This window comes from Leptodactylus fuscus, unplaced genomic scaffold (assembly GCF_031893055.1).
Source record: "Leptodactylus fuscus isolate aLepFus1 unplaced genomic scaffold, aLepFus1.hap2 HAP2_SCAFFOLD_606, whole genome shotgun sequence".
NCBI classification, from domain to species: Eukaryota; Metazoa; Chordata; class Amphibia; order Anura; family Leptodactylidae; genus Leptodactylus; species Leptodactylus fuscus.
The window spans coordinates 25,752-47,903 of NW_027440638.1; the positions used below are offsets into that span (position 1 = coordinate 25,752).

At 53.4% G+C, this 22,152-nt stretch overlaps 1 protein-coding gene across 1 annotated transcript in view; it reads right to left on the reverse strand.

The window, feature by feature from the left end:
- The window catches only part of LOC142188658 (ankyrin repeat and SOCS box protein 10-like), a gene marked incomplete at its 3' end in the record, with an annotated part of 29,934 nt that extends 25,742 nt beyond the window's left edge, over positions 1 to 4,192 (reverse strand). Inside the window, exons 1-3 of the mRNA XM_075261902.1 lie at positions 3,652 to 4,192; positions 3,306 to 3,573; positions 960 to 1,467 (exon numbers count right to left, since the gene is read on the reverse strand). Of these exons, the coding sequence (XP_075118003.1) occupies positions 960 to 1,467; positions 3,306 to 3,573; positions 3,652 to 3,844 (969 nt within the window). The remainder of the gene's footprint in view (positions 1 to 959; positions 1,468 to 3,305; positions 3,574 to 3,651) is intronic.
- Positions 4,193 to 22,152: the final 17,960 nt, after the last annotated feature.

Genomic DNA, 22,152 nt, shown 5'->3' on the forward strand with positions numbered 1-22,152 from the left:
AGAGACAGCAGAGACGTCAGGGGGGCAGAGACAGGAGAGGGGCAGAGACAGGAGAGACGTCAGGGGGGCAGAGACAGGAGAGACGTCAGGGGGGCAGAGACAGGAGAGACGTCAGAGGGACAGAGACAGGAGAGACGTCAGGGGGCAGAGACAGGAGAGACGTCAGGGGGCAGAGACAGGAGAGACGTCAGGGGGCAGAGACAGGAGAGACGTCAGGGGGCAGAGACAGGAGAGACGTCAGGGGGGCAGAGACAGGAGAGACGTCAGGGGGGCAGAGACAGGAGAGACGTCAGAGGGACAGAGACAGGAGAGACGTCCCTCTGACAGCACGTCGGGCACATCGCCCTCTGACAGCACGTCGGGCACATCGCCCTCTGACAGCACGTCGGGCACATCGCCCTCTGACAGCACGTCGGGCACATCGCCCTCTGACAGCACGTCGGGCACATCGCCCTCTGACAGCACGTCGGGCACATCGCCCTCTGACAGCACGTCGGGCACATCGCCCTCTGACAGCACGTCGGGCACATCGCCCTCTGACAGCACGTCGGGCACATCGCTCTGGAACTTGCCCAGTAAAGGAGGGTTTGAGGGTCCGTGCACCTGGCGGCATCTTCAGATGTTATGATGGAGAAATATTGATCAATGGTGTTAGTGGTGACCCCAGCGCTCCCCAGGACAGGCCCGGTGGGTTCTCTCGTGGGCTGTGGCTGGACTGTACAGAGAATCTTCAGTGTCATCAGAGGAACGAGGCCACAGAGAGCAGCACAAGGAGGCCAAGACGTGGCAGCAAACACCTTGTGGCCATCAGAAGAGGCGCGTCTCCTGCACAGCACGTCAGAGCCTCCTCAGCCACGTCTTGACCCTCCTGCTGCTCCTTCACGTGGCTTCTTCTCTTTCCTATATCTGGGTCTGACCTGGAGGATAAAGGGGCTGTGGCCGATTTCTGGCCGTGTTACCTTGCTGAGAGCTCCAGGCCACACCCGGATGGCGCCATGATTGAGCAGCGCCCGCACGATGAGCTCCGGCTGGTTGTCCAGCTTGTAGGCCGTCACCTGCAGGATGTTCTGCATGGCGGTATTGCCGCTGTAGCTCATGGCGTTGACCTCGGCCCCGCGTTCCAGCAGTAGTTGCACTGTCTGAGGATTGGCGCTCTTACAGGCCAGGTGAAGGGGACTCTGCTGGTCATTGTCTCGTGTGTGAATATCCGCGCCGCTCTCCACAAGCCGCTGACACACCTTATAGTAGCTGTCCAGCTGCCCGGCGCCGCTCTGGGGGGGACTGCAGGCCGCACTTAATGGCGTCTCCCCCTGAACATCTCTCTTATCCACAGCAGCGCCATGACGGAGGTAAAGGTCTACATGGTCCAGCAAAGCGTGGCGAGCCGCCATATGCAATGGCGTCAGCTCCTCATCCTCCGACCGGCTGTTCACATGGGCGCCATATTGTAGGAGGAGCTTAGCACAGCTGGAAGAGGAAGCAGAGGAAATACATGTTACATAGGACTGCCAGTGACATCTACTATGTTATCACTGTGTTATCTGTGGTGTTACATAGGACTGCCGGTGTTGTCTGTGGTGTTACATAGGACTGCCGGTGTTGTCTGTGGTGTTACATAGGACTGCCGGTGTTGTCTGTGGTGTTACATAGGACTGCCGGTGTTGTCTGTGGTGTTACATAGGACTGCCGGTGTTGTCTGTGGTGTTACATAGGACTGCCGGTGTTGTCTGTGGTGTTACATAGGACTGCCGGTGTTGTCTGTGGTGTTACATAGGACTGCCGGTGTTGTCTGTGGTGTTACATAGGACTGCCGGTGACATCTACTGCATTACCTGTATATAGAGAGTTATCACTGTGTTATCTGTGGTGTTACATAGGACTGCCGGTGACATCTACTACATTACCTGTATATAGAGAGTTATCACTGTGTTATCTGTGGTGTTACATGGGACTGCCGGTGACATCTACTACATTACCTGTATATAGAGAGCTATCACTGTGTTATCTGTGGTGTTACATAGGACTGCCGGTGACATCTACTACATTACCTGTATATACAGAGTTATCACTGTGTTATCTGTGGTGTTACATAGGACTGCCGGTGACATCTACTACATTACCTGTATATAGAGAGCTATCACTGTGTTATCTGTGGTGTTACATAGGACTGCCGGTGACATCTACTACATTACCTGTATATAGAGAGTTATCACTGTGTTGTCTGTGGTGTTACATAGGACTGCCTGTGTTGTCTGTGGTGTTACATAGGACTGCCGGTGTTGTCTGTGGTGTTACATAGGACTGCCGGTGTTGTCTGTGGTGTTACATAGGACTGCCGGTGTTGTCTGTGGTGTTACATAGGACTGCCGGTGTTGTCTGTGGTGTTACATAGGACTGCCGGTGTTGTCTGTGGTGTTACATAGGACTGCCGGTGTTGTCTGTGGTGTTACATAGGACTGCCGGTGTTGTCTGTGGTGTTACATAGGACTGCCGGTGTTGTCTGTGGTGTTACATAGGACTGCCGGTGTTGTCTGTGGTGTTACATAGGACTGCCGGTGTTGTCTGTGGTGTTACATAGGACTGCCGGTGTTGTCTGTGGTGTTACATAGGACTGCCGGTGTTGTCTGTGGTGTTACATAGGACTGCCGGTGTTGTCTGTGGTGTTACATAGGACTGCCGGTGTTGTCTGTGGTGTTACATAGGACTGCCGGTGTTGTCTGTGGTGTTACATAGGACTGCCGGTGTTGTCTGTGGTGTTACATAGGACTGCCGGTGTTGTCTGTGGTGTTACATAGGACTGCCGGTGTTGTCTGTGGTGTTACATAGGACTGCCGGTGTTGTCTGTGGTGTTACATAGGACTGCCGGTGTTGTCTGTGGTGTTACATAGGACTGCCAGTGTTGTCTGTGGTGTTACATAGGACTGCCAGTGTTGTCTGTGGTGTTACATAGGACTGCCGGTGTTGTCTGTGGTGTTACATAGGACTGCCGGTGTTGTCTGTGGTGTTACATAGGACTGCCGGTGTTGTCTGTGGTGTTACATAGGACTGCCGGTGTTGTCTGTGGTGTTACATAGGACTGCCAGTGTTATCTGTGGTGTTACATAGGACTGCCAGTGTTGTCTGTGGTGTTACATAGGACTGCCGGTGTTGTCTGTGGTGTTACATAGGACTGCCGGTGTTATCTGTGGTGTTACATAGGACTGCCGGTGTTGTCTGTGGTGTTACATAGGACTGCCGGTGTTGTCTGTGGTGTTACATAGGACTGCCGGTGCACCGCCATCAGGTTGTATATGGTGAGGACTTACTGGTAGGACTCCGGGGTCTTACAGTAGTGGAGCGGGTGGAGGCCATCTTGGGACTGTAGGTTGGGGTTGGCGCCATATCTCAGCAGGAGCCTCACACATTCGTTGTGACCGTTCTCGCAGGCGCCATGCAGAGCACTTTCGCCACCAGGAGCAAAATCCACATGTGCCCCCTTCCTGAGGAGGAGCTGCAGGCACTCGGTGTGGCCACGGCTGGCGCTCACGTACAGAGGGCAGGTGAATTCTTCTTCATAGGTCAGAGACCAGATCCCTGCGGGGAGAAGAAGAGACCTGAGGACATTGGGTGCGCTCTCCTCTGTGGCAGAGGACGCCTGTCTGTGACACCTACGTAAAGCCGTGGGGTTGTAGCGATAATTCCGCCATTCGTCCACATCACTCGTATCAAACACAGAGTTGGGGTGAATCAAATCCCCCGACTGCTCCAGCAGCTCCGCAACAGTCTCGGCCTGACCCGATAGAAGACACAACCAGAAATCTAACGCTGAGCCCTCCGCCTTCCGGGTCACAATCACCCCCGACATGTCCCCCCCCGTCTGCTCTGTCTCTTGGTGTCTCTGTCTCTTTGTGTCTGTCTCTGTCTCTCTGTCTTTGCCTCCTCTCTGTCTCTTTGTGTCTCTCTCTCTCTGTCTTTGCCTCCTCTCTGTCTCTTTGTGTCTCTCTCTGTCTGTCTGTGCCTCCTCTCTGTCTCTTTGTGTCTGTCTGTCTTTGCCTCCTCTCTGTCTCTTTGTGTCTGTCTCTCTCTCTCTGTCTTTGCCTCCTCTCTGTCTCTTTGTGTCTCTCTCTGTCTGTCTGTGCCTCCCCTCTGTCTCTTTGTGTCTCTCTCTGTCTGTCTGTGCCTCCCCTCTGTCTCTTTGTGTCTGTCTCTGTCTCTCTGTCTATGCCTCCTCTCTGTCTCTGTCTTTCTCTGTCTCTTGGTGTCTCTCTCTGTCCTTGCCTCCTCTCTGTCTCTTTGCCTCTGTCTCTTTGTGTCTCTCTGTCTGTCTATACCTCCCCTCTGTCTCTTTGTGTCTGTCTCTCTCTGTCTTTCTGTACTTGTCTCTCCGCCTGTCTCTTTCGCTCTCCTCACTACCTCTCTTTCATACGTCTGTCTTTTTGACATATACAAACAGTTTCTTTGGTACCTGCCTATCTCTTTGCCTGTCTCTACTGTGACTGTCTCTGCTCTGTCTCTCTGATTGTCCCTATAAGTCTTTTATGTGTCTCTTCTCTGTCTCTTCTGTACCTGTCTGTCACTTCTGTGACCGTCTCATATGTGTGGGTCTCTAAATGTCTCCTCTGTGTCATCTATATATAGAGCTGTGAGATGACGTCTCGATCTGGAACTGGTCGGCTAAATGCAGCATGAACTAAGGGAAAGGTTGGATACAGCGCAGAGCCTGGAGAGAAGAGTCTGGTGACATCATCAGTACCAGTATACAGTGTACAGCTCCTCTAGGCTGGAGAGAAGAGTGTGATGACATCATCAGTACAAGTATACAGCGTACAGCTCCTCTAGACTGGAGAGAAGAGCGTGATGACATCATCAGTACAAGTATACAGCGTACAGCTCCTCTAGACTGGAGAGAAGAGTCTGGTGACATCATCAGTACCAGTATACAGTATACAGCTCCTCTAGACTGGAGAGAAGAGTGTGATGACATCATCAGTACCAGTATACAGTGTACAGCTCCTCTAGCCTGGAGAGAAGAGTCTGGTGACATCATCAGCACCAGTATACAGTATACAGCTCCTCTAGGCTGGAGAGAAGAGTGTGATGACATCATCAGTACCAGTATACAGCGTACAGCTCCTCTAGACTGGAGAGAAGAGTGTGATGACATCATCAGTACCAGTATACAGCGTACAGCTCCTCTAGACTGGAGAGAAGAGTCTGGTGACATCATCAGTACCAGTATACAGCGTACAGCTCCTCTAGACTGGAGAGAAGAGCGTGATGACATCATCAGTACCAGTATACAGCGTACAGCTCCTCTAGGCTGGAGAGAAGAGTGTGATGACATCATCAGTACCAGTATACAGTGTACAGCTCCTCTAGGCTGGAGAGAAGAGTGTGATGACATCATCAGTACCAGTATACAGTGTACAGCTCCTCTAGCCTGGAGAGAAGAGTGTGATGACATCATCAGTACCAGTATACAGTGTACAGCTCCTCTAGCCTGGAGAGAAGAGTGTGATGACATCATCAGTACCAGTATACAGCTCCTCTAGCCTGGAGAGAAGAGTGTGATGACATCATCAGTACCAGTATACAGCTCCTCTAGGCTGGAGAGAAGAGTGTGATGACATCATCAGTACCAGTATACAGTGTACAGCTCCTCTAGGCTGGAGAGAAGAGTGTGATGACATCATCAGTACCAGTATACAGCGTACAGCTCCTCTAGACTGGAGAGAAGAGTGTGATGACATCATCAGTACCAGTATACAGTGTACAGCTCCTCTAGACTGGAGAGAAGAGTCTGGTGACATCATCAGTACCAGTATACAGTGTACAGCTCCTCTAGACTGGAGAGAAGAGTGTGATGACATCATCAGTACCAGTATACAGTGTACAGCTCCTCTAGCCTGGAGAGAAGAGTGTGATGACATCATCAGTACCAGTATACAGTGTACAGCTCCTCTAGCCTGGAGAGAAGAGCGTGATGACATCATCAGTACCAGTATACAGCTCCTCTAGACTGGAGAGAAGAGTGTGATGACATCATCAGTACCAGTATACAGTGTACAGCTCCTCTAGGCTGGAGAGAAGAGTGTGATGACATCATCAGTACCAGTATACAGTGTACAGCTCCTCTAGCCTGGAGAGAAGAGTGTGATGACATCATCAGTACCAGTATACAGTGTACAGCTCCTCTAGGCTGGAGAGAAGAGTGTGATGACATCATCAGTACCAGTATACAGCGTACAGCTCCTCTAGACTGGAGAGAAGAGTGTGATGACATCATCAGTACCAGTATACAGCGTACAGCTCCTCTAGACTGGAGAGAAGAGTCTGGTGACATCATCAGTACCAGTATACAGCGTACAGCTCCTCTAGACTGGAGAGAAGAGCGTGATGACATCATCAGTACCAGTATACAGCGTACAGCTCCTCTAGGCTGGAGAGAAGAGTGTGATGACATCATCAGTACCAGTATACAGTGTACAGCTCCTCTAGGCTGGAGAGAAGAGTCTGGTGACATCATCAGTACCAGTATACAGCTCCTCTAGACTGGAGAGAAGAGTGTGATGACATCATCAGTACAAGTATACAGTATACAGCTCCTCTAGACTGGAGAGAAGAGCGTGATGACATCATCAGCACCAGTATACAGTGTACAGCTCCTCTAGGCTGGAGAGAAGAGTCTGGTGACATCATCAGTACCAGTATACAGCTCCTCTAGGCTGGAGAGAAGAGTCTGGTGACATCATCAGTACCAGTATACAGTGTACAGCTCCTCTAGACTGGAGAGAAGAGTGTGATGACATCATCAGTACCAGTATACAGCGTACAGCTCCTCTAGACTGGAGAGAAGAGTGTGATGACATCATCAGTACCAGTATACAGCGTACAGCTCCTCTAGCCTGGAGAGAAGAGTGTGATGACATCATCAGTACCAGTATACAGTGTACAGCTCCTCTAGACTGGAGAGAAGAGTCTGGTGACATCATCAGTACCAGTATACAGTGTACAGCTCCTCTAGCCTGGAGAGAAGAGTGTGATGACATCATCAGTACCAGTATACAGCTCCTCTAGGCTGGAGAGAAGAGTGTGATGACATCATCAGTACCAGTATACAGTGTACAGCTCCTCTAGCCTGGAGAGAAGAGTGTGATGACATCATCAGTACCAGTATACAGTGTACAGCTCCTCTAGCCTGGAGAGAAGAGTGTGATGACATCATCAGTACCAGTATACAGTGTACAGCTCCTCTAGGCTGGAGAGAAGAGTGTGATGACATCATCAGTACCAGTATACAGTGTACAGCTCCTCTAGCCTGGAGAGAAGAGTCTGGTGACATCATCAGTACCAGTATACAGCGTACAGCTCCTCTAGCCTGGAGAGAAGAGTGTGATGACATCATCAGTACCAGTATACAGTGTACAGCTCCTCTAGCCTGGAGAGAAGAGTCTGGTGACATCATCAGTACCAGTATACAGCGTACAGCTCCTCTAGCCTGGAGAGAAGAGTCTGGTGACATCATCAGTACCAGTATACAGTGTACAGCTCCTCTAGGCTGGAGAGAAGAGTGTGATGACATCATCAGTACCAGTATACAGCGTACAGCTCCTCTAGCCTGGAGAGAAGAGTGTGATGACATCATCAGTACCAGTATACAGTGTACAGCTCCTCTAGCCTGGAGAGAAGAGTGTGATGACATCATCAGTACCAGTATACAGTGTACAGCTCCTCTAGCCTGGAGAGAAGAGTCTGGTGACATCATCAGTACCAGTATACAGTGTACAGCTCCTCTAGGCTGGAGAGAAGAGTGTGATGACATCATCAGTACCAGTATACAGCGTACAGCTCCTCTAGCCTGGAGAGAAGAGTGTGATGACATCATCAGTACCAGTATACAGTGTACAGCTCCTCTAGCCTGGAGAGAAGAGTCTGGTGACATCATCAGTACCAGTATACAGCGTACAGCTCCTCTAGCCTGGAGAGAAGAGTGTGATGACATCATCAGTACCAGTATACAGTGTACAGCTCCTCTAGCCTGGAGAGAAGAGTCTGGTGACATCATCAGTACCAGTATACAGTGTACAGCTCCTCTAGGCTGGAGAGAAGAGTGTGATGACATCATCAGTACCAGTATACAGTGTACAGCTCCTCTAGACTGGAGAGAAGAGTGTGATGACATCATCAGTACCAGTATACAGCGTACAGCTCCTCTAGACTGGAGAGAAGAGTGTGATGACATCATCAGTACCAGTATACAGTGTACAGCTCCTCTAGACTGGAGAGAAGAGTGTGATGACATCATCAGTACCAGTATACAGCTCCTCTAGCCTGGAGAGAAGAGCGTGATGACATCATCAGTACAAGTATACAGCGTACAGCTCCTCTAGCCTGGAGAGAAGAGTGTGATGACATCATCAGTACCAGTATACAGCGTACAGCTCCTCTAGACTGGAGAGAAGAGTGTGATGACATCATCAGTACCAGTATACAGCTCCTCTAGCCTGGAGAGAAGAGTGTGATGACATCATCAGTACCAGTATACAGCTCCTCTAGGCTGGAGAGAAGAGTGTGATGACATCATCAGTACCAGTATACAGTGTACAGCTCCTCTAGCCTGGAGAGAAGAGTGTGATGACATCATCAGTACCAGTATACAGTGTACAGCTCCTCTAGACTGGAGAGAAGAGTGTGATGACATCATCAGTACCAGTATACAGCGTACAGCTCCTCTAGACTGGAGAGAAGAGTGTGATGACATCATCAGTACCAGTATACAGCGTACAGCTCCTCTAGACTGGAGAGAAGAGTGTGATGACATCATCAGTACCAGTATACAGTATACAGCTCCTCTAGACTGGAGAGAAGAGTGTGATGACATCATCAGTACCAGTATACAGTGTACAGCTCCTCTAGACTGGAGAGAAGAGTGTGATGACATCATCAGTACCAGTATACAGCTCCTCTAGCCTGGAGAGAAGAGCGTGATGACATCATCAGTACAAGTATACAGCGTACAGCTCCTCTAGACTGGAGAGAAGAGTGTGATGACATCATCAGTACCAGTATACAGTGTACAGCTCCTCTAGACTGGAGAGAAGAGTGTGATGACATCATCAGTACCAGTATACAGCTCCTCTAGCCTGGAGAGAAGAGCGTGATGACATCATCAGTACAAGTATACAGCGTACAGCTCCTCTAGACTGGAGAGAAGAGTGTGATGACATCATCAGTACCAGTATACAGTGTACAGCTCCTCTAGGCTGGAGAGAAGAGTGTGATGACATCATCAGTACCAGTATACAGCGTACAGCTCCTCTAGACTGGAGAGAAGAGTGTGATGACATCATCAGTACCAGTATACAGCGTACAGCTCCTCTAGGCTGGAGAGAAGAGTGTGATGACATCATCAGTACCAGTATACAGCGTACAGCTCCTCTAGGCTGGAGAGAAGAGTGTGATGACATCACCAGTACCAGTATACAGTGTACAGCTCCTCTAGGCTGGAGAGAAGAGTGTGATGACATCATCAGTACCAGTATACAGTGTACAGCTCCTCTAGGCTGGAGAGAAGAGTGTGATGACATCATCAGTACCAGTATACAGCTCCTCTAGACTGGAGAGAAGAGTGTGAAGACATCATCAGTACCAGTATACAGTGTACAGCTCCTCTAGACTGGAGAGAAGAGTGTGATGACATCATCAGTACCAGTATACAGCTCCTCTAGCCTGGAGAGAAGAGCGTGATGACATCATCAGTACCAGTATACAGCTCCTCTAGCCTGGAGAGAAGAGTGTGATGACATCATCAGTACCAGTATACAGTGTACAGCTCCTCTAGGCTGGAGAGAAGAGCGTGATGACATCATCAGTACCAGTATACAGTGTACAGCTCCTCTAGCCTGGAGAGAAGAGTGTGATGACATCATCAGTACCAGTATACAGTGTACAGCTCCTCTAGCCTGGAGAGAAGAGTGTGATGACATCATCAGTACCAGTATACAGTGTACAGCTCCTCTAGGCTGGAGAGAAGAGTGTGATGACATCATCAGTACCAGTATACAGTGTACAGCTCCTCTAGCCTGGAGAGAAGAGTGTGATGACATCATCAGTACCAGTATACAGCTCCTCTAGGCTGGAGAGAAGAGTGTGATGACATCATCAGTACCAGTATACAGTGTACAGCTCCTCTAGGCTGGAGAGAAGAGTGTGATGACATCATCAGTACCAGTATACAGTGTACAGCTCCTCTAGACTGGAGAGAAGAGTGTGATGACATCATCAGTGCCAGTATACAGCGTACAGCTCCTCTAGCCTGGAGAGAAGAGTGTGATGACATCATCAGTACCAGTATACAGCTCCTCTAGACTGGAGAGAAGAGTGTGATGACATCATCAGTACAAGTATACAGCGTACAGCTCCTCTAGGCTGGAGAGAAGAGTGTGATGACATCATCAGTACCAGTATACAGCGTACAGCTCCTCTAGGCTGGAGAGAAGAGTGTGATGACATCATCAGTACCAGTATACAGCTCCTCTAGCCTGGAGAGAAGAGTCTGGTGACATCATCAGTACCAGTATACAGTGTACAGCTCCTCTAGGCTGGAGAGAAGAGTGTGATGACATCACCAGTACCAGTATACAGCGTACAGCTCCTCTAGGCTGGAGAGAAGAGTGTGATGACATCATCAGTACCAGTATACAGCGTACAGCTCCTCTAGGCTGGAGAGAAGAGTGTGATGACATCACCAGTACCAGTATACAGCTCCTCTAGCCTGTAGAGAAGAGTGTGATGACATCATCAGTACCAGTATACAGTGTACAGCTCCTCTAGACTGGAGAGAAGAGCGTGATGACATCATCAGTACCAGTATACAGCGTACAGCTCCTCTAGACTGGAGAGAAGAGCGTGATGACATCATCAGTACCAGTATACAGCATACAGCTCCTCTAGCCTGGAGAGAAGAGCGTGATGACATCATCAGTACCAGTATACAGTATACAGCTCCTCTAGCCTGGAGAGAAGAGTGTGATGACATCATCAGTACCAGTATACAGCGTACAGCTCCTCTAGACTGGAGAGAAGAGTCTGGTGACATCATCAGTACCAGTATACAGCGTACAGCTCCTCTAGACTGGAGAGAAGAGCGTGATGACATCATCAGTACCAGTATACAGCGTACAGCTCCTCTAGGCTGGAGAGAAGAGTGTGATGACATCATCAGTACCAGTATACAGTGTACAGCTCCTCTAGGCTGGAGAGAAGAGTCTGGTGACATCATCAGTACCAGTATACAGCTCCTCTAGACTGGAGAGAAGAGTGTGATGACATCATCAGTACAAGTATACAGTATACAGCTCCTCTAGACTGGAGAGAAGAGCGTGATGACATCATCAGCACCAGTATACAGTGTACAGCTCCTCTAGGCTGGAGAGAAGAGTCTGGTGACATCATCAGTACCAGTATACAGCTCCTCTAGGCTGGAGAGAAGAGTCTGGTGACATCATCAGTACCAGTATACAGTGTACAGCTCCTCTAGACTGGAGAGAAGAGTGTGATGACATCATCAGTACCAGTATACAGCGTACAGCTCCTCTAGACTGGAGAGAAGAGTGTGATGACATCATCAGTACCAGTATACAGCGTACAGCTCCTCTAGCCTGGAGAGAAGAGTGTGATGACATCATCAGTACCAGTATACAGTGTACAGCTCCTCTAGACTGGAGAGAAGAGTCTGGTGACATCATCAGTACCAGTATACAGTGTACAGCTCCTCTAGCCTGGAGAGAAGAGTGTGATGACATCATCAGTACCAGTATACAGCTCCTCTAGGCTGGAGAGAAGAGTGTGATGACATCATCAGTACCAGTATACAGTGTACAGCTCCTCTAGCCTGGAGAGAAGAGTGTGATGACATCATCAGTACCAGTATACAGTGTACAGCTCCTCTAGCCTGGAGAGAAGAGTGTGATGACATCATCAGTACCAGTATACAGTGTACAGCTCCTCTAGGCTGGAGAGAAGAGTGTGATGACATCATCAGTACCAGTATACAGCGTACAGCTCCTCTAGCCTGGAGAGAAGAGTCTGGTGACATCATCAGTACCAGTATACAGCGTACAGCTCCTCTAGCCTGGAGAGAAGAGTGTGATGACATCATCAGTACCAGTATACAGTGTACAGCTCCTCTAGCCTGGAGAGAAGAGTCTGGTGACATCATCAGTACCAGTATACAGTGTACAGCTCCTCTAGGCTGGAGAGAAGAGTGTGATGACATCATCAGTACCAGTATACAGCGTACAGCTCCTCTAGCCTGGAGAGAAGAGTGTGATGACATCATCAGTACCAGTATACAGCGTACAGCTCCTCTAGACTGGAGAGAAGAGTGTGATGACATCATCAGTACCAGTATACAGCTCCTCTAGCCTGGAGAGAAGAGTGTGATGACATCATCAGTACCAGTATACAGCTCCTCTAGGCTGGAGAGAAGAGTGTGATGACATCATCAGTACCAGTATACAGTGTACAGCTCCTCTAGGCTGGAGAGAAGAGTGTGATGACATCATCAGTACCAGTATACAGTGTACAGCTCCTCTAGCCTGGAGAGAAGAGTGTGATGACATCATCAGTACCAGTATACAGTGTACAGCTCCTCTAGACTGGAGAGAAGAGTGTGATGACATCATCAGTACCAGTATACAGCGTACAGCTCCTCTAGACTGGAGAGAAGAGTGTGATGACATCATCAGTACCAGTATACAGTGTACAGCTCCTCTAGACTGGAGAGAAGAGTGTGATGACATCATCAGTACCAGTATACAGCTCCTCTAGCCTGGAGAGAAGAGCGTGATGACATCATCAGTACAAGTATACAGCGTACAGCTCCTCTAGACTGGAGAGAAGAGTGTGATGACATCATCAGTACCAGTATACAGTGTACAGCTCCTCTAGACTGGAGAGAAGAGTGTGATGACATCATCAGTACCAGTATACAGCTCCTCTAGCCTGGAGAGAAGAGCGTGATGACATCATCAGTACAAGTATACAGCGTACAGCTCCTCTAGACTGGAGAGAAGAGTGTGATGACATCATCAGTACCAGTATACAGTGTACAGCTCCTCTAGGCTGGAGAGAAGAGTGTGATGACATCATCAGTACCAGTATACAGTGTACAGCTCCTCTAGACTGGAGAGAAGAGTGTGATGACATCATCAGTACCAGTATACAGTGTACAGCTCCTCTAGCCTGGAGAGAAGAGTGTGATGACATCATCAGTACCAGTATACAGTGTACAGCTCCTCTAGGCTGGAGAGAAGAGTGTGATGACATCACCAGTACCAGTATACAGTGTACAGCTCCTCTAGGCTGGAGAGAAGAGTGTGATGACATCATCAGTACCAGTATACAGTGTACAGCTCCTCTAGGCTGGAGAGAAGAGTGTGATGACATCATCAGTACCAGTATACAGCTCCTCTAGACTGGAGAGAAGAGTGTGAAGACATCATCAGTACCAGTATACAGTGTACAGCTCCTCTAGCCTGGAGAGAAGAGTGTGATGACATCATCAGTACCAGTATACAGTGTACAGCTCCTCTAGGCTGGAGAGAAGAGTGTGATGACATCATCAGTACCAGTATACAGTGTACAGCTCCTCTAGCCTGGAGAGAAGAGTGTGATGACATCATCAGTACCAGTATACAGCTCCTCTAGGCTGGAGAGAAGAGTGTGATGACATCATCAGTACCAGTATACAGTGTACAGCTCCTCTAGGCTGGAGAGAAGAGTGTGATGACATCATCAGTACCAGTATACAGTGTACAGCTCCTCTAGCTGGAGAGAAGAGTGTGATGACATCATCAGTACCAGTATACAGCGTACAGCTCCTCTAGCTGGAGAGAAGAGTGTGATGACATCATCAGTACCAGTATACAGCTCCTCTAGACTGGAGAGAAGAGTGTGATGACATCATCAGTACCAGTATACAGCGTACAGCTCCTCTAGGCTGGAGAGAAGAGTGTGATGACATCAAGTACCAGTATACAGCGTACAGCTCTCTAGCTGGAGAGAAGAGTGTGATGACATCATCAGTACCAGTATACAGCTCCTCTAGCCTGGAGAGAAGAGTTGGTGACATCATCAGTACCAGTATACAGTGTACAGCTCCTCTAGGCTGGAGAGAAGAGTGTGATGACATCATCAGTACCAGTATACAGCGTACAGCTCCTCTAGGCTGGAGAGAAGAGTGTGATGACATCATCAGTACCAGTATACAGCGTACAGCTCCTCTAGGCTGGAGAGAAGAGTGTGATGACATCACAGTACCAGTACTACAGCTCCTCTAGCCTGTAGAGAAGAGTGTGATGACATCATCAGTACCAGTATACAGTGTACAGCTCCTCTAGACTGGAGAGAAGAGTGTGATGACATCATCAGTACCAGTATACAGCGTACAGCTCCTCTAGACTGGAGAGAAGAGCTGTGATGACATCATCAGTACCAGTATACAGCGTACAGCTCCTCTAGCCTGAGAGAAGAGCGTGATGACATCATCAGTACCAGTATACAGTATACAGCTCCTCTAGCTGGAGAGAAGAGTGTGATGACATCATCAGTACCAGTATACAGCGTACAGCTCCTCTAGACTGGAGAGAAGAGTCGTGATGACATCATCAGTACCAGTATACAGCGTACAGCTCCTCTAGACTGGAGAGAAGAGAGTGATGACATCATCAGTACCAGTATACAGCGTACAGCTCCTCTAGGACTGGAAGAGAGAGCGTGATGACATCATCAGTACCAGTATACAGCGTACAGCTCCTCTAGCTGGAGAGAAGAGTGTGATGACATCATCACAGTACCAGTATACAGTGTACAGCTCCTCTAGCCTGGAGAGAAGAGTGTGATGACATCATCAGTACCAGTATACAGTGTACAGCTCCTCTAGCCTGGAGAGAAGAGTGTGATGACATCATCAGTACCAGTATACAGTGTACAGCTCCTCTAGCCTGGAGAGAAGAGTGTGTGACTCATCAGTACCAGTATACAGTGTACAGCTCCTCTAGACTGGAGAGAAGAGTGTGATGACATCATCAGTACCAGTATACAGTGTACAGCTCCTCTAGCCTGGAGAGAAGAGTGTGTGACATCATCAGTACCAGTATACAGAGTACAGCTCCTCTAGACCTGGAGAGAAGAGTGTGATGACTCAGTACCAGTATACAGCGTACAGCTCCTCTAGCTGGAGAGAAGAGTGTGGTGACATCATCAGTACCAGTATACAGTGTACAGCTCCTCTAGGCTGGAGAGAAGAGTGTGATGACATCATCAGTACCAGTATACAGTGTACAGCTCCTCTAGGCTGGAGAGAAGAGTGTGATGACATCATTCCATACAGTAACAGTGTACAGCTCCTCTAGGCTGGAGAGAAGAGTTATGTCGATGACACATCAGTACCAGTATACGAGCTCCTCTAGGCTGGAGAAGAAGAGTAGTGAAGTGTGATGACATCATCAGTACCAGTATACAGTGTACAGCTCCTCTAGGCTGGAGAGAAGAGTGTGATGACATCATCAGTACCAGTATACAGTGTACAGCTCCTCTAGGCTGGAGAGAAGAGTGTGATGACATCATCAGTACCAGTATACAGTGTACAGCTCCTCTAGCCTGGAGAGAAGAGTGTGATGACATCATCAGTACCAGTATACAGTGTACAGCTCCTCTAGCCTGGAGAGAAGAGTCTGGTGACATCATCAGTACCAGTATACAGTGTACAGCTCCTCTAGACTGGAGAGAAGAGTGTGATGACATCATCAGTACCAGTAATACAGCGTACAGCTCCTCTAGCCTGGAGAGAAGAGTCTGGTGACATCATCAGTACCAGTATACAGCGTACAGCTCCTCTAGGCTGGAGAGAAGAGTGTGATGACATCATCAGTACCAGTATACAGTGTACAGCTCCTCTAGGCTGGAGAGAAGAGTGTGATGACATCATCAGTACCAGTATACAGTGTACAGCTCCTCTAGGCTGGAGAGAAGAGTGTGATGACATCATCAGTACCAGTATACAGTGTACAGCTCCTCTAGGCTGGAGAGAAGAGTGTGATGACATCATCAGTACCAGTATACAGTGTACAGCTCCTCTAGGCTGGAGAGAAGAGTGTGATGACATCATCAGTACCAGTATACAGCTCCTCTAGGCTGGAGAGAAGAGTGTGATGACATCATCAGTACCAGTATACAGTGTACAGCTCCTCTAGGCTGGAGAGAAGAGTGTGATGACATCATCAGTACCAGTATACAGTGTACAGCTCCTCTAGCCTGGAGAGAAGAGTGTGATGACATCATCAGTACCAGTATACAGTGTACAGCTCCTCTAGCCTGGAGAGAAGAGTCTGGTGACATCATCAGTACCAGTATACAGTGTACAGCTCCTCTAGCCTGGAGAGAAGAGTGTGATGACATCATCAGTACCAGTATACAGTGTACAGCTCCTCTAGGCTGGAGAGAAGAGTGTGATGACATCATCAGTACCAGTATACAGTGTACAGCTCCTCTAGGCTGGAGAGAAGAGTGTGATGACATCATCAGTACCAGTATACAGTGTACAGCTCCTCTAGGCTGGAGAGAAGAGTGTGATGACATCATCAGTACCAGTATACAGTGTACAGCTCCTCTAGGCTGGAGAGAAGAGTGTGATGACATCATCAGTACCAGTATACAGTATACAGCTCCTCTAGGCTGGAGAGAAGAGTGTGATGACATCATCAGTACCAGTATACAGTGTACGGTGTGATTTGGAGCCCCTCCCCCCCGTCCCATACTCCCATGCTCCTCCAGTTGGGAGTTGGGGTGAATGAGATGTTGGGGTTCTTCTGTCTGTGTGACCAGTCAGTATTGGGCGGCCCCTGCGGGTCACAATTACCTGGGACACCCTGTGGCTCCTCCGCGCTCTCCCCCCCCCCCTCTCCGCGCAAACCCCCCCCTCCCCGCGCTCCCCCCCCCCCCCTCCCCGCTCTCCCCCCCCCCCCCTCCCCGCTCTCTCCCCCCCTCCTCCCCGCTCTCCCCCCCCCCCTCCCCGCTCTCCCCCCCCCCCCCTCCCCGCTCTCTCCCCCCCTCCTCCCCGCTCTCCCCCCCCCCCTCCCCGCTCTCTCCCCCCCCTCCTCCCCGCTCCCCCCCCCCCCCTCCCCGCTCTCTCCCCCCCTCCTCCCCGCTCTCCCCCCCCCCCCTCCCCGCTCTCTCCCCCCCCCCTCCCCGCGCTCCCCCCCCCCCTTCCCCGCTCTCCCCCCCCCTCCTCCCCGCTCTCCCCCCCCCCTCCTCCCCGCTCTCCCCCCCCCCTCCTCCCCGCTCCCCCCCCCTCCCCGCTCCCCCCCCCGCTCCCCCCCCCCTCCCCGCTCCCCCCCCCCCCCCCTCCCCGCTCCCCCCCCCCTCCGCGCTCTCCCCCCCCCCCTCCCGCTCTCCCCCCCCCCCCTCCCCGCTCTCCCCCCCCCCCCCTCCCCGCTCTCCCCCCCCCCCCTCCCCGCTCTCCCCCCCCCCTCCCCGCTCTCCCCCCCCCCTCCCCGCTCTCCCCCCCCTCCCCGCTCCCCCCCCCCTCCTCCCCGCTCTCCCCCCCCCCTCTCCCCGCTCTCCCCCCCCCCCTCCTCCCCGCTCTCCCCCCCCCCTCCTCCCCGCTCTCCCCCCCCCCTCCTCCCCGCTCTCCCCCCCCCCTCCCCGCTCTCCCCCCCCCCTCCCCGCTCTCCCCCCCCTCCTCCCCGCTCTCCCCCCCCCCCTCCCCGCTCTCCCCCCCCCTCCTCCCCGCTCTCCCCCCCCCCTCCTCCCCGCTCTCCCCCCCCCCCTCCTCCCCGCTCTCCCCCCCCCCCCTCCTCCCCGCTCTCCCCCCCCCCTCCTCCCCGCTCTCCCCCCCCCCCCTCCTCCCCCGCTCTCCCCCCCCCTCCTCCCCCTCCCCCCCCCCTCCCCGCTCTCCCCCCCCCTCCTCCCCGCTCTCCCCCCCCCCTCCTCCCGCTCTCCCCCCCCCCTCCTCCCCGCTCTCCCCCCCCCCCTCCTCCCCGCTCTCCCCCCCCCCCTCCTCCCCGCTCTCCCCCCCCCCTCCTCCCCCGCTCTCCCCCCCCCCTCCTCCCCGCTCTCCCCCCCCCCCCCCCTCCCCGCTCTCCCCCCCCCCTCCTCCCCGCTCTCCCCCCCCCCCCCCCCTCCTCCCCGCTCTCCCCCCCCCCTCCTCCCCGCTCTCCCCCCCCCCTCCTCCCCGCTCTCCCCCCCCCCTCCTCCCCGCTCTCCCCCCCCCCTCCTCCCCGCTCTCCCCCCCCCCTCCTCCCCGCTCTCCCCCCCCCCCTCCTCCCCGCTCTCCCCCCCCCCCCTCCTCCCCGCTCTCCCCCCCCCCCTCCTCCCCGCTCTCCCCCCCCCCCCTCCTCCCCGCTCTCCCCCCCCCCTCCTCCCCGCTCTCCCCCCCCCCCCTCCTCCCCGCTCTCCCCCCCCCCCTCCTCCCCGCTCTCCCCCCCCCCTCCCCGCTCCCCCCCCCCTCCCCGCTCACCCCCCCCTCCCCGCTCTCCCCCCCCCCCCCCCTCCCCGCTCTCCCCCCCCCCCCCCCTCCCCGCTCTCCCCCCCCCCCCCGCTCTCCCCCCCCCCTCCCCGCTCTCCCCCCCCCCCTCCCCGCTCCCCCCCCCCCTCCCCGCTCCCCCCCCCCCGCTCCCCGCTCCCCCCCCCCCCCCCGCTCTCCCCCCCCCCGCCTCCCCGCTCCCCCCCCCCCCCCCCCGCTCTCCCCCCCCCCCCGCTCCCCGCTCCCCCCCCCCCCCCCGCTCTCCCCCCCCCCCCCCCCGCTCTCCCCCCCCCCCTCCCCGCTCCCCCCCCCCCCCCCGCTCTCCCCCCCCCCCGCTCCCCGCTCTCCCCCCCCCCCGCTCCCCGCTCTCCCCCCCCCCCGCTCCCCGCTCTCCCCCCCCCCGCTCTCCCCCCCCCCCTCCCCGCTCTCCCCCCCCCCTCCCCGCTCTCCCCCCCCCCCCCCTCCGCGCTCTCCCCCCCCCCCCCCCTCCGCGCTCTCCCCCCCCCCGCGCTCTCCCCCCCCCCCCCTCCGCGCTCTCCCCCCCCCCCCCCCTCCGCGCTCTCCCCCCCCCCCCCCCGCGCTCTCCCCCCCCCCCCCCGCGCTCTCCCCCCCCCCCGCGCTCTCCCCCCCCCCCCCCTCCGCGCTCTCCCCCCCCCCCCCCCCCCTCCGCGCTCTCCCCCCCCCCCCCCCCCCTCCGCGCTCTCCCCCCCCCCCCCCCCCTCCGCGCTCTCCCCCCCCCCCCCCCCTCCGCGCTCTCCCCCCCCCCCCCCCCTCCGCGCTCTCCCCCCCCCCCCCCCCTCCGCGCTCTCCCCCCCCCCCCCCCCTCCGCGCTCTCCCCCCCCCCCCCCCCTCCGCGCTCTCCCCCCCCCCCCCCTCCGCGCTCTCCCCCCCCCCCCCCCCCTCCGCGCTCTCCCCCCCCCCCCCCTCCGCGCTCTCCCCCCCCCCCCCCCCTCCGCGCTCTCCCCCCCCCCCCCCCCTCCGCGCTCTCCCCCCCCCCCCCCCTCCGCGCTCTCCCCCCCCCCCGCGCTCTCCCCCCCCCCGCGCTCTCCCCCCCCCCCCCCCGCGCTCTCCCCCCCCCCCCCCCCGCGCTCTCCCCCCCCCCTCCCCGCTCTCCCCCCCCCCCTCCCCGCTCTCCCCCCCCCCCCTCCCCCCCCCCCCTCCCCGCTCTCCCCCCCCCCCCTCCCCCCCCTCCCCGCTCTCCCCCCCCCCCCTCCCCCCCCCTCCCCGCTCTCCCCCCCCCCCTCCCGCGCTCCCCCCCCCCTCCCCGCTCTCCCCCCCCCCCCTCCCCCCCCCCTCCGCGCTCTCCCCCCCCCCCTCCCCCCCCCCCTCCGCGCTCTCCCCCCCCCCCCTCCCCGCGCTCCCCCCCCCCTCCGCGCTCTCCCCCCCCTTCCGCGCTCTCCCCCCCCTTCCGCGCTCCCCCCCCCCCCTCCGCGCTCTCCCCCCCCTTCCGCGCTCCCCCCCCTCCCCCCCTCTATATTTAGGATGTTTGGACGGGACTTGCTGATAAATCGCCAGCGGGGGAGGGGGGAGAGAGGCAGTGACCCGGCAGACTGCAGTACGGCCTCATACACACAGTGCTGTAATAACACTGCAGCAGCTTCATACAGCACCTGAAGGAGGCGCTACAACAGCACAGGTGCTATACAAGGTAACACAAGAGGTATACGCACCTATATACACACACAAGAGGTATACGCAGCTATATACACACACAAGAGCTATACGCAGCTATATACACAGAAGAGGTATACGCACCTATATACACACACAAGAGGTATACGCACCTATATACACACACAAGAGGTATACGCACCTATATACACACACAAGAGGTATACGCAGCTATATACACAGAAGAGCGTATACGCACCTATATACACACACAAGAGGTATACGCAGCTATATACACACACACAAGAGGTATACGCAGCTATATACACACACACGAGGTATACGCACCTATATACACACAAGAGGTATACGCAGCTATATACACACACACAAGAGGTATACGCAGCTATATACACACACACGAGGTATACGCAGCTATATACACACACACGAGGTATACGCAGCTATATACACAGAAGAGGTATACGCACATATATACACACACAAGAGGTATACGCACCTATATACACACACATGAGGTATACGCAGCTATATACACACACAAGAGGTATACGCAGCTATATACACAGAAGAGGTATACGCACATATATACACACACAAGAGGTATACGCACCTATATACACACACACGAGGTATACGCAGCTATATACACACACAAGAGGTATACGCAGCTATATACACAGAAGAGGTTTACGCACCTATATACACACACACGAGGTATACGCAGCTATATACACAGAAGAGGTATACGCAGCTATATACACACACAAGAGGTATACGCACCTATATACACACACACGAGGTATACGCAGCTATATACACAGAAGAGGTATACGCAGCTATATACACACACAAGAGGTATACGCACCTATATACACACACACACAAGAGGTATACGCAGCTATATACACACACACACACACGAGGTATACGCACCTATATACACACACAAGAGGTATACGCAGCTATATACACAGAAGAGGTATACGCACCTATATACACACACAAGAGGTATACGCAGCTATATACACAGAAGAGGTATACGCACCTATATACACACACAAGAGGTATACGCAGCTATATACACAGAAGAGGTATACGCACCTATATACACACACAAGAGGTATACGCACCTATATACACACACAAGAGGTATACGCACCTATATACACACACACACAAGAGGTATACGCACCTATATACACACACACACACACGAGGTATACGCACCTATATACACACACAAGAGGTATACGCAGCTATATACACAGAAGAGGTATACGCACCTATATACACACACAAGAGGTATACGCAGCTATATACACAGAAGAGGTATACGCAGCTATATACACAGAAGAGGTATACGCACCTATATATACAGAAGAGGTATACGCACCTATATACACACACAAGAGGTATACGCACCTATATACACACACAAGAGGTATACGCACCTATATACACACACAAGAGGTATACGCACCTATATACACACACACACACACACACACACGAGGTATACGCAGCTATATACACAGAAGAGGTATACGCAGCTATATACACACACACACACACAAGAGGTATACGCAGCTATATACACAGAAGAGGTATACGCAGCTATATACACACACAAGAAGTATACGCACCTATATACACAGAAGAGGTATACGCAGTTATATACACAGAAGAGGTATACGCAGCTATATACACACACAAGAGGTATACGCACCTATATATACACACACACACACACACACACACACACACAAGAGGTATACGCAGCTATATACACAGAAGAGGTATACGCACCTATATACACAGAAGAGGTATACGCAGCTATATACACAGAAGAGGTATACGCACCTATATACACACAGAAGAGGTATACGCACCTATATACACACAAGAGGTATACGCACCTATATACAAACAAGAAGTATACGCAGCTATATACACACACAAGAGGTATACGCAGCTATATACACAGAAGAGGTATACGCAGCTATATACACACA